Source organism: Salmo trutta, chromosome 5 (assembly GCF_901001165.1).
Source record: "Salmo trutta chromosome 5, fSalTru1.1, whole genome shotgun sequence".
Taxonomy (NCBI): domain Eukaryota; kingdom Metazoa; phylum Chordata; class Actinopteri; order Salmoniformes; family Salmonidae; genus Salmo; species Salmo trutta.
In genome coordinates this window covers 2532891-2545613 of record NC_042961.1, presented here as the reverse complement: position 1 = coordinate 2545613, position 12723 = coordinate 2532891, and the positions used below count along the sequence as shown (strand labels likewise).

Sequence of the window (12723 nt, the reverse complement as noted above, 5' to 3'; positions counted from 1 at the left end):
ACTTGCATTACCAGAAATGCAGCCTTGTTTACAAGTTGGAACACTGGAATATGAGATGTAATCTACCCCTTCATTAGGATGATAGAAATCGTGCAATTTGATCGCAATTATTTCTGTACAGCCTACACCTTCTCTTTCTGAACTTCTAAAGCCAGTAGGGCAGGTGGGGCTTCGTGACATCAATCAAGAGCAGCTCACACAATGCAGTTCCACCTCACCAAAATATCCCCTATGTGGGTGTCTGCTATCGCTGGTTAACGCTTGATCTGATTGAATCTTGGCCTCAGCCTTACTTGCCCATGTTTACAGCTGTCACAGTAAATACATGATAGTTACGTCAGGCTAATACTCTGGCTTGTAGAGTATTGATGAGTTTGGACCAGATCAACAGGACAGTGAGGACACTATTCCTCCCTAAAATACAGCTCGAGTCACATAGTATAAAACACACCTGCATGTCTTCTGATGGTTTCAACACCTGAAATATAGAGGAAGAGACTGTTGGTTATGAAAATGAGCAACATACTGATGGATATCACAAACTACTGTAAGTGGACATTTGTGTTGTTCAATCCAGACCTCAAACTATGCAGACTTATAATAACTTTAATCTTAGTGGACATATGGGGAGAAACACTGGCATACCTGACACCCCCGCTGCCCCGGCAAGGTGGGGACCACAAGAGACCATTTAATTTATACATATATATAATAAATCATTTTGACAGTAACCCTCCAAAGAGTCATTCATAAACCTTTTTCATTTCCAAATGTACCAGGAAGCTAAATGTAGTTTTTGGGCTTCAGGAATGTGACTGAAAAAGTGAAAAAGAAACTGATTGATAGTATGAGGGGATAGTCAGTGAACAAATGCTGTTGTCAAGGCTACGACAGCACCAGTGCAATGAGTGGAGATTACTTAGGTGTTCAAAAACTCAAACCGAGTGCCTAATGCTTCTTAGATAGTTCTTTATGAGTTTTAGTTTAGAAAATGATATCTCTGCAGAAGCAACAGTTACATTGTGTCACGTCCTGACCAGTATAAGGGTTATTTGTTATTGTAGTTTGGTCAGGACGTGGCAGAGGGTATTTTGTTCATGTGGTTCTGGGTGGTGATTTATGTAGTAGGGTGTTTGATTTATTATTTCCGGGTTTTGGTCTATGTTCTTTCTGGTTTGTGGTATTTCTATGTGTAGGTTAATGGGGGGGTTGGACTCTCAATTGGAGGCAGGTGCTTTCTCGTTGCCTCTGATTGAGAGTCCTATATATGGGTAATTGTTTGGTGTAGTGTTGTGGGAGATTGTTTCTTGTTTTGCCTGTGTGAGCATGACAAGACTTTTGTTGTTAGTTTGGTGTTCTCTTTATTTAAAAATAAATAACAAGATGAGCATCCACATTCCTGCTGCGTTTTGGTCCTCCATTCCTGACGACAACCGTTACAGAATCTCCCATCAAATAAGGACCAAGCAGCGGAGGAAGGAGCAACGGAGGGACGATCTTGAGAAGTGGACGTGGGAGGAGATTATGGCCGGAGAAGGTCCATGGAGGAAGTGGAGCGAAGACCGGGAACGCTACAGGGGAACACGACTGGCGTTTAAGCCCGAGAGGCAGCCCCAATAATTTTTTTTGGGGGTGGGCACACAGGTAGTTTGGCTGGGCGAGGATTGAGCCCCAGGCCAAATCCCCGTACCTTTTTTGGGTAACCAGTGACTGGACAGGTCCCGTGCTTCGGGGCAATGGGTACTGTGGTGAGGCCAAGTATTTTTAGGCCGGTACGCGCAGTACCAGCGCCCCGCATTTGCCAGGGGGAAGTGGGCATCCAGCCAGTAAGAGCGATGCCAGTTCTGCGCTCGAGACCGCCAGTACGCCTCTACGGTCCAGTGCGTCAGCCCAGTCCGACTCGTTCTGTTCCCGCTCCCCGCACTAGCCCTGAGGTGCGTGTTCCCAGGCTGATACCTCCAGTACCAGCACCACGCATCAGGCTTCCAGTGCGTCAGCCCAGCCTCGAGAGTTCGGCACCAGTGTGCAGTCCAGAGTATCCGCCAACAGTGTCTAGTCCGGGACCGAGGGAATCTGCCTGCGACCCGGGACCGAGGGAATCTGCCTGCGACCCGGGACCGAGGGAATCTGCCTATGACCCGGAACCAAGGGAGTCTATCAGCAACCCGGAACTGAGTAAGTCTGTTGACGATCCGGAACTAAATATGATTAACTGTGTATCAAATGAGTCTGCCTACAGTGTGGAACGGAAGAGGTCTGCCTACGATCCGGAACGATGGGAGTCTGCCTATGGCCCGAAACTGAGCAAGTCTGTCTGCATTCTGGAGGACAGTAGGCCAGAACCACCTCCTGTATAGTTGGTGGGGGGGTGTAGAACAAGTGCCGTCGGTGACGGCAGCCAACCTCCCTTTAGTTTAGGGGGATTTTTTTGTTTGAGGTGCATCCGGGGTCTGCACCTTTAAGGGGGGGGGGGGTACTGTCACGTCCTGGCCAGTATAAGGGTTATTTGTTATTGTAGTTTGGTCAGGACGTGGCAGAGGGTATTTTGTTCATGTGGTGATTTATGTAGTAGGGTGTTATTATTTCCAGGTTTTGGTCTGTTCTTTCTGGTTTGTGGTATTTCTATGTAGGTTAATGGAGGGGTTGGACTCTCAATTGGAGGCAGGTGCTTTCTCGTTGCCTCTGATTGAGAGTCCTATATATGGGTAATTGTTTGGTGTAGTGTTGTGGGAGATTGTTTCTTGTTTTGCCTGTGTGAGCATGACAAGACTTGTTTGTGCGTTCTTCGTTTGTTATTTTGGTGTTCTCTTTATTTAAAAATAAATAAGATGAGCATCCACATTCCTGCTGCGTTTTGGTCCTCCATTCCCGACGACAACCGTTACACATTGATGTAAGAACAGCTTGAGTTGCCATAGCAACAGCAGTGAAACTGAGCAGAAGGGAGTTGTTACTGAACTGCTGTATTTGAAGTACATGTTTAATTCATGTTTATTTAAACTACGCAACTTAGTTAAGAAACAATTTATTTTACAATGATGGCCAAACCTTCCCCTAACCCCGACGACACTGTGCCAATTGTGTGCCACCCTACAGGACTCCCGATCACAGCCGGTTGTGATATTGCCCGGGATCAAACCAGGGTCTGTACTGACGCCGCTAGCACTGAGATGCAGTGCCTTATACCTCTGCGCCACTCGGGAGCCCACAAGCTGACAGTCCCCGAAATCAGGCACTAGCATTACTTAATATGTTGATGTTTACATGACTTTGTTTGATTACCCACCGTTTTATAAGTCAGAAGACTATCCAGACCTTACTAGGACCATGTCAACGTCCTCTGTCGAATAAACGTATTTGCCTCCCTCTGGTGGTTGAAAGTATCACTACATCAATTGATTTTACTTCACTGCAACGTTACGTCAAAGGGGCAGTCCTTGGAAAACGTTTATTCAGCTCGACTGCTTCAAGGCACAGACATGGAAAATCAGTCCGAATTTGTATCGAGGCAGGCAGATCTAAATACATACCTTTCATTGCTCTACAATAATGAATGCGACCTACACACTTCCTTAAACCTAAAATAAGTAAAGTAATTTCGTGTGGAAGTCAAACATTCCTCTAGGCTCAGATAAAAAATGACAGGAGTGGCTATAGAGTCAGCTACCATCCTCAGTAGCTTTCCATCTAAGTTGTCAATGCCAGGAGGTTTGTCATTATTGATCGTTAACAATAATTTTTCCTCCACTCCCACACTAACTTTACAAAATTCAAATTGCACTGCTTTTTTTATGCATGAATATAATTGCTCACTGTTTGTCGTGGGCATTTCCTGCCTAAATTAGCCCACTTTGCCAATGAAATAATGATTGGCTTATTCAAAGCCATCTAAGTCAATGAAAGATTTGAATTTGTCTTTCTGCCCATAATTTCATTTAAAGTACTTAAGTTCTTTATCATTGATCTTGGCTTCATAATAAAAATTCTTTATGTTGAGTTTAGTCACTTAATTTCTCAATTTGCAGTAAGTAAGCCAGTCAGATGTACAGCCAGACTTACCCATTCCTTTTGCCCCAGTTTCTTAACAAGTGCATGTTTATCAATAATTGTAAGAAGCAATTTCATAAAGCATCAAGTGCAGAGGCTGGATGCTCCTCATTAATCACATCAGACCAACAAATATTTAACATCCACAGCAAAATCTTTTGTATGATCTCTTACAGTGCCTTGCAAAAGTATTCATCCACCTTGGTGTTTGTCCTATTTTGTTGCATTACAACCTGTAATTTAAATTGATTTTTATTTGAATTTCCTGTAATGGACATACACAAAATAGGTGAAGTGAAATGTAAAAATTCTTGTTTCAAAGAAATTTAAAATGGAAAAGTGGTGCGTGCATTGGTATTCACCCCTTTGCTATGAAGCCCCTTAATTAGATCTGGTGCAATTAATTACCTTCAGAAGTCACACAATTAGTTATAAAGTCCACCTGTGTGCAATCTAAGTGTCACATGATCTGATATATACACACTCTGAAAGGCCCCAGTCTGCAACACCACTAAACAAGGGATACCACCAAGCAAGCAGCACCATGAAGACCAAGGAGCTTTCCTAACAGGTCAGGGACAAAGTTGTGGAGAGGTACAGATCAGGGTTGGTTATAAAAAATATCAGAAACTCTGAACATCCCACAGAGCACCATTATATCCATTATTAGAAATGGAAAGAATATGGCACCACAACAAACCTGTCAAGAGGGCCACCCACCAAAACTCACAGACCAGGCAAGGAGAGCATTAATCAGAGGCAACAAAGAGACCAAAGAACCCTGAAGGAGCTGCAAAGCTCCACAGCGGAGACTGGAGTATCTGTCCATAGGACCACTTTAAGCCGCACACGCCACAGAGCTGGGCTTTACGGAAGAGTGGCCAGAAAAAATACATTGCTTAAAGAAAAAAATAAGCAAACACGTTTAGGGTTCGCCAAAAGGCATGTGGGAGACTCCCCAAACATATGGAAGACGGTACTCTGGTCAGATGAGACTAAAATTTTGCTTTATTGGCCATCAAGGAAAACACTGTCTGGCACAAACCACACACACACACACCAAGAACACCATTCCCACAGTGAAGCAGTGGTGGCAGCATCATGCTGTGGGGATGTTTTTCCATCGACAGGGACTGGGAAACTGGTCAGAATTGAAGGAATTATGGATGGAGCCAAATACAGGGAAATTGTTGAGGGAAACCTGTTACAGTCTTCGAGACTTGAGACTGGGACGGAGGTTCACCTTCCCGCAAGACAATGACCCTAAGCATACTGCTAAAGCAACACTCGAACCTGTTATGGACAGGACCCCTAGCCAACAGAATAGCAGGGCGCAAAATACAAAACAAAAATACCATAATACAATTTCCTCAAACAATCAACTATTTTACACCATTTTAAAGATAAGACTAGTTAATCCAACCACATTGTCCAATTTCAAAAGGCTTTACGGCGACAGCATAACATTAGATTGTTATGACATCAATTTGACAAGAAAACCACACAGCCATTTTCCAAGCAAGGAGAGGCATCACAAAAACCAGAAATACAGCTAAAATGAATCACTAACCTTTGACAATTTATCAGATGACACTCCCAGGACTCAATGTTAACCTGTTATGGCTAGGGGGCAGTATTTTCACAGCCGGATAAAAAAACGTACCCGATTTAATCTGATTATTACTCCTGCCCAGAAACTAGAATATGCATATCATTATTGGCTTTGGATAGAAAACACCCTAAAGTTTCTAAAACTGTTTGAATGGTGTCTGTGAGTATAACAGAACTCATATGGCAGGCAAAAACCAGAGAAGATTCCAAACAGGAAGTACCCTCTCTGACCATTCCTTGAGCTTCTTGGCTCTGTTTAAAGAAAATTTAGGATCTTTGCTGTAACGTGACACTTCCTACGGCTCCCATAGGCTCTCAGAACCCGGGAAAAAGCTCAATGATGTAATTCCAGCCGCTGGCTGAAAAACTTTAGCGCGTTTGGATGGTGGTCGATCAGAGGGCCATCAGACTGAGGCTCGTGCACGAGGGGACCCCATGTTTTTATTTTCTCTCTTTGTACAAAAAAACGATTTCCCGGTCGGAATATTATCGCTTTTTTACGAGAAAAATGGCATAAAAATTGATTTTAAACAGCCGTTGACATGCTTCGAAGAACGGTAATGGAATATTTAGAATTTTTTTGTCACGAAATGCGTCGTGCACGTCACCCTTCTTTACCATTCGGATAGTGTCTAGAACGCACGAACAAAACAGAGGATATTTGAAAATAACTACGGATTATTTTGAACCAAACCAACATTTGTTATTGAAGTAGAAGCCCTGGGAGTGCATTCTGACGAAGACAGCAAAGGTAATAACATTTTTCTTATAGTAAATCTGACTTTGGTCAGGGCTAAACTTGGTCGGTGTCTAAATGGCTAGCCCTGTGATGCCGGGCTATCTACTGAGAATATTGCAAAATGTGCTTTCACCGAAAAGCTATTTTAAAAATCGGACATATCGAGTGCATAGAGGAGTTCTGTATCTGTATCTATAATTCTTAAAATAATGTTTTTTTGTGAACGTTTATCGTGAGTAATTTAGTAAATTCACCGGAAGTTTGCGAGGGGTATGCTAGTTCTGAACGTCACATGCTAATGTAAAAAGCTGGTTTTTGATATAAATATGAACTTGATTGAACAAAACATGCATGTATTGTATAACATAATGTCCTAGGGGTGTCATCTGATGAAGATCAAAGGTTAGTGCTGCATTTAGCTGTGGTTTGGATTTATGTGACATTATATGCTAGCTTGAAAATGGGTGTCTGATTATTTCTGGCTGGGTACTCTGCTGACATAATCTAACGTTTTGCTTTCGCTGTAAAGCCTTTTTGAAAATCAGACAGTGTGGTTAGATAAAGGAGAGTCTTGTCTTTAAAAATGGTGTAAAATAGTCATATGTTTGAAAAATTGAAATTTTTGGATTTTCGAGGACTTTGTATTTCGCGCCACGCCCATCATTGGATATTGGAGCAGGTGTTCCGCTAGCGGAACGTCTAGATGTAAGAGTTAATGCAACCACTGAAATCTGACACAAAATAGCTTTATGGCGAAAGCACATTTTTCAATATACTGAGTACAGAGCTCAGCCATCAAAGCAAGCTATACAGTTACCCGCCAAGTTATGGAGTCAACTAAACTCAGAAAAAGTATTATAAATCTTCCCTTACCTTTGCTGATCTTTGTCGGAATGCACTCCCAGGACTCCCACAAGAAATGTTATTTTGTTCAAAAAACTTCATATTTATGTCCAAATACCTCCTTTTGTTCACGCGTTCAGATCACTATCCAAGGCAAAATGCGCGAGCGTAAAACCAGAGACAAAAAGTCAAAATGTTACATTACCGTTCGTAGAAACATGTCAAACGATGTTTACAATCAATCCTTAGGGTCTTTTTAACATAAAAATTGAAAACAAACAGCAGGGATCTAGACAGCCACAAACCTGGGACAACCCGCGGTCCCAGCCACAATGGCTAACCGCGTCACGGGCTATGTTCAAGAACACCTCGCTAGCTTGATGTCCAGCTAGTTAACAGCTAGGCTAGCTGCGACACCAAATAGCCCCTCAGACCCGTCCTTGGTCGGCAGGATCACTGGAAAGATACAAGCAGTCCCAGCAACTGATGCCAACTGCGTAGCGGGATGCAACATAAGCTAGGTAGCTACCAAGAACTTTCCAATATACTCTGAAAAAACTAACTTTCCAAACAAAACCGGTGAACCGGAATTTGAGTTGTGTGGTTGTTTTATCAACAGTCCCTTCTGTTATATCTTGGCATGCATCATTCAAGACTAAGTTGAATTGTGTGCAGCACAAAGGATATATAAACACTGTCTCAGGAAAGACTGTCTGGGCTGTCAATGCTCAGTATAGAAAGCAGTCGGACCCGCAACCTGGACCTACAGGCCGTGGTGAAAACTTTTGCACACAAAAAAGGACAACTTCAGGACACCATGGGAGTCTCAAGTTGGATTTCATTTGATTTACCTGGAACATTGCAGCCCATTTGTGTAAACTATTATCCAAACAATAAATAGTGGCTGAATTGACCCTCAAGATGACTACTTTTTCCTTCATTGTTCGGCGATTTGATGTGCATCTTTTATTAAAATTGTATAAATAACAGCTAAATACGGTATATAGCTACATATAGTACACTGCATAATGAAACAATCCCTAGTTAGCGAGTGATTTGAGGGTGGACTGACTTGGCGTTATTAATAGACTGGTTTTACACACAACTTTCTATCCAAGCTGAGAGAGAGCGAGAGGACAGCTCATGTTATGCAGGTTTAGGTATTCTATACAGGACAGTTGTATATTCTGGTAGCTAATTAGTATGCGGTTGCATCAAACATTTATTTTACAATCTGCAATGATTTAATTTACAACTTTAATTACTGAACAAGTAATTATATTATTGCCACCAGCCAATAGTAGAAAATTACGATCAAATAGGCCTGTTTACCAGTTAACATTTATCCATTAGCCAAAGCTAAGCCTTGGCACCACAGAAAGCCTATCATCAATTCGATAGGCATGCAGCCGCATAGACATGTCGCGATTTCAGCACCATGGCCAGCGATCGGTAGTCTATACTTTGATTTTATGGGGTGAACTCCGACCTTGCGGAAGTCCAGAGAAACTGTGTTATGCCAGTGGGGAGATTGATGGACACTTCAGTCAAATTTTGTGCCAAACACACTGACACAATGTAATAAAACATGTACTACATTAATTATCTATCATACTATGACTGCAAACAAGATTCCAGGAATAAGTACATTCAAAATATTAGAAATCAGTTCTTCCTTTACCTGGACTCCAGTTTGTGTTCACAAAATCTGTGGATACATTATTTTTAACCAATATTAATCATTAAGATATACAGTTCTCATCACTGTACACAAACGTTTAGAAATGGTCCATGTATTATTGATGTACTGGAAGCCAGCATATACTGAAGCTATAGTTTAGAACCCTGTAATAAGGATATCTTCCATAGTGAGTTCTAGAGTGATGCACCAAGAAGAGAGTACCGTCACTACATCCAGTCACTCACTAGTCCATACTTGTAAAAATGCCCATTCTTTAATGCTTTCCTTGTACCTATGTTTGTCCTGTATCACTGTGCCTTTTTTGTTTGCTGAAATCCGTAGTTTTGGATAAAAACTGTTATAATCGTAATCCACTGTTTCCAAATGAAGTAAAAAGTTTATGACTTCAAGCAGGCACTATAACACGATGCTTTTATCAATATCCATTATTTAACCTGTTGGATTTACCCTAGGATAGGGGGCGCCACAGCGCATTTTGGAAAAAAATCGTTCCCATTTTCAACGGCCTACTAATCAAATTCAGAAGCTAAGACATGCATATACTTATTTTATATGGATAGAAAACACCCTAAATTTTCTAAAACTGTTTGAATGGTGTCTGTGAGTATAACAGAACTCGTATGGCAGTCAAAACCCCGAGACCGATTGAACCAGGAAGTGGAAATCTGAATTGTGGACTCGACTTCACAGCCTTACCTATAAATCACAACGTAAAAAAATGAAAATTGAGCACTTTCCAGTGCTTCCACTAGATGTCCCCAGTCTTTACAAAGTGTTTTGAGGGTTCTGCGGTAGAAACTCAGTGAAAGAGACGATGTGGCAATTGGTCAGAGTAGTAGGGCCATGAGCATTGTGACGTCGGCGGCCGTGTCTGCCCCCACCTTTGGAAGCCTTTTGAAACACAATGACATCGTCCCACTCGAATCTGATTGGCTCTCTTGTTGAAACAGGCCCTGACGATTACTTGATACAACGTTTGACATGTTTGAACGACCCTAACTTACCGTAAACAGTCATTTTGCGTTAGACAGGTGCCGCGCACGGAACAACATTTGATTACAGCCTTAGGACGCGCTAACGACAGGAAGCTAATGGAACATAAAGCATGGACTTTTTCGACCGAAAATACATTTGTCATGGACCTGGGACATCGGGAAGTGTTTTCTGATGAAGACAACTAAAGGTGAGGGATTATTGGCGATATTATACAATATCAGATGTTACTTGCTCAAATGTTCAAAGATGGCGCCGAGCTAGGTTTTCGAGCTCAATTTCTGGGTATCGCATCCCATTTGATCTCAAAGTGTGATTACCCTGTAAAGTTAATTTAAAATCTGTTTTGACAGGTGTTTTCAAGAGATATTCATCTATAAATCTTAGATTGACAATATATATTAAAAAAATCGTTTTCGAATAGTAATTTATAAAATTGTAGCACTGTTTCCCGGGACGCATTATATGGGAAAATAGTTAGTCAACCTCAGGTGCCGATGTAAAATGCTGTTTTTATATAGAAATATGACCTTTATTGAATAAAAGATTGCATGCTGTGTGTAACATGATGTCCTAGGTGTGTCATCTGATGAAGTTTGTAAAAGGTTAGTGCTGCATTTAGCTGTTTTTTGGTTATATGTGATGGGTGTGCTTGCTCGGAAAATTCATATGATGCGACTTTTACAATGTACTCCTCTAACATAATCTAATATTGTGCTTTTCCTGTAAAACCTTTTTGAAATCGGACAACGAGGGTCGATTCAAGAGAGGTGTATCTATAAAACGATATGAGACAGCCCTATATTTAAAAAAAAAAAAAAATATTGAATTTCGTTATGCTAATGTCGCTAGGAGTTTTCGCTGGAAAATGATCCCGCTAACGGGATGGTAGGCTGAAGAAGTTTGGCGTACTGTGTAGCTGTGCTTATCCTGATTGTTATAGCGTTGTCAGTTGGACTGGAAATCCATAGTTTCATAAAACATTTAATTCTAGGCTTCCCCTGCCAAAACAAACAAAAAAAATTAAAAATGTAAATAAATCAGCCGTGCAATGACGGGCTGCCCCCTCACCGTTAACAAACAACGTCTCCTTTGGCAGAGGTCACGTAAAATTCTACTTTAATAAACTATGGATTTCAGCATACAAAGTCACAATTACACAGGACAAACAGGTACAAGAGTTTAAGAATGGACATTGTGTCGCCTGATAGGGACTTGATGTAGTCGGAGGTACAGTCCCCACACTCATCACAACTCCATTGACAAAGCTAACATATACAGTATAAAGCCATCATATACAGTAGGTAACAAAGCCTTAATACTTACCCAGCTGAGAAGCCAGTATTTCTACAGATAAACAGATGCATATAGTCAATTAGACACATCAGTGGTGTCCAAGGGGGAATCAACATGTGTTTTGTATTAGCTACCTCTCTAGTCTACACTGTAAAAATAAAAAGGTTCCTGTAGGATCTTTTAGGATATTGTAAGGTTAAAAAAAATTACCTTAAGGTTCATTTAAGAACACACATATATACACACACACACGTTTGTTTTTTAACCTTTGTAGACTTAAGGGGTACTTTGAAGAACCTTTTCAAATGAGGGGTTCGTTTTGGAAACAGTAAGTGAGTAAAGGGCACTCGTTCATATTCAAATTGAGAACGTTTGCATTATGGGTCAGCTAGGACTCAGGTATGGAGTTACCATGCATTATGGGTCAGCTAGGACTCAGGTATGGAGTTACCATACATTATGGGTCAGCTAGGACTCAGGTATGGTGTTACCATGCATTATGGGTCAGCTAGGACTCAGGTATGGAGTTACCATACATTATGGGTCAGCTAGGACTCAGGTATGGAGTTACCATACATTATGGGTCAGCTAGGACTCAGGTATGGCGTTACCATACATTATGGGTCAGCTAGGACTCAGGTATGGAGTTACCATACATTATGGGTCAGCTAGGACTCAGGTATGGAGTTACCTTAGTTTTTTAATCATTATTACATGAACTAAGAAAGTTGCTACTATATACCCTTTTGTTTTATGTTTAAATCTGATACTTTGTTTTTATCATGGACTCTGTATCCTATGAAATTACCTGTTTTGGAAACGTGGAGCCTGTGTCTGGCAAATACATTTGTTTGTTGTTACACTATACTGCCCTACCAAGCAAAAGGCAGTAACTGCTCATGGTGTGGAACTGACAAAAATGGCTTTTATTTACCTTGGTTTCACAGTAACTTTATGCAGTTACTGCTAACATGACCCCAATATTCTCCTAAACACAATGGAGGCAGGATACTTGTCCACATGATTAAGCATGTATTTAATGATTCAAAAATTACGTTAACTAATTCGACCAAATTAGCAGTTGCTGCCTTTTTGCTTGGTAGAGCAGAATAGGAGCGTTGGATTCCCTGTTTTGTGGTTACTTTGGAAGCGCGTCTGACGGCGACATCACATGACTGGATTACGAATTGCCTTTAAATTTGAAAACAACGTCGCTGAATGGAACGCTGACGACCGGAGGTAAAGAGTCGAACATTTCATCTGACCAAAGTAAAACTAGTGTAACTCCTCAACTGTAAATGGATGTTCCCAGTGACAGTGTTAGAAGTGACTGATGCTATTGAAGCTCTGTGACTGTTTGATTTGAGCTATTCACTGTGAATAGAGGGGAGAGGATTGTGGTTGTTCTTCCGTTTTGGCTCTGCTCTATATGTTGGATGAATTCGTGGAACTTGTAAGCTTGGAATCGTGCGTGTCTTTTGTTGTTGGATTT

The 12723-nt window shown here is 41.3% G+C and overlaps 1 protein-coding gene across 6 annotated transcripts in view; it reads right to left on the bottom strand.

The window, feature by feature from the left end:
- Positions 1-12723, bottom strand: part of LOC115193516 (butyrophilin subfamily 1 member A1) — an 86881-nt gene that overhangs the window by 2630 nt on the left and 71528 nt on the right. For 5 of the 6 annotated variants that reach the window (XM_029752209.1, XM_029752210.1, XM_029752208.1 and 2 more), the window contains 3 exons: positions 11262-11282; positions 8922-8948; positions 452-478 (listed from right to left, as the gene is read on the bottom strand). In XM_029752209.1, the coding sequence (XP_029608069.1) occupies positions 452-478; positions 8922-8948; positions 11262-11282 (75 nt within the window). The remainder of the gene's footprint in view (positions 1-451; positions 479-8921; positions 8949-11261; positions 11283-12723) is intronic. The other variant, XM_029752212.1, reaches the window with a different exon arrangement.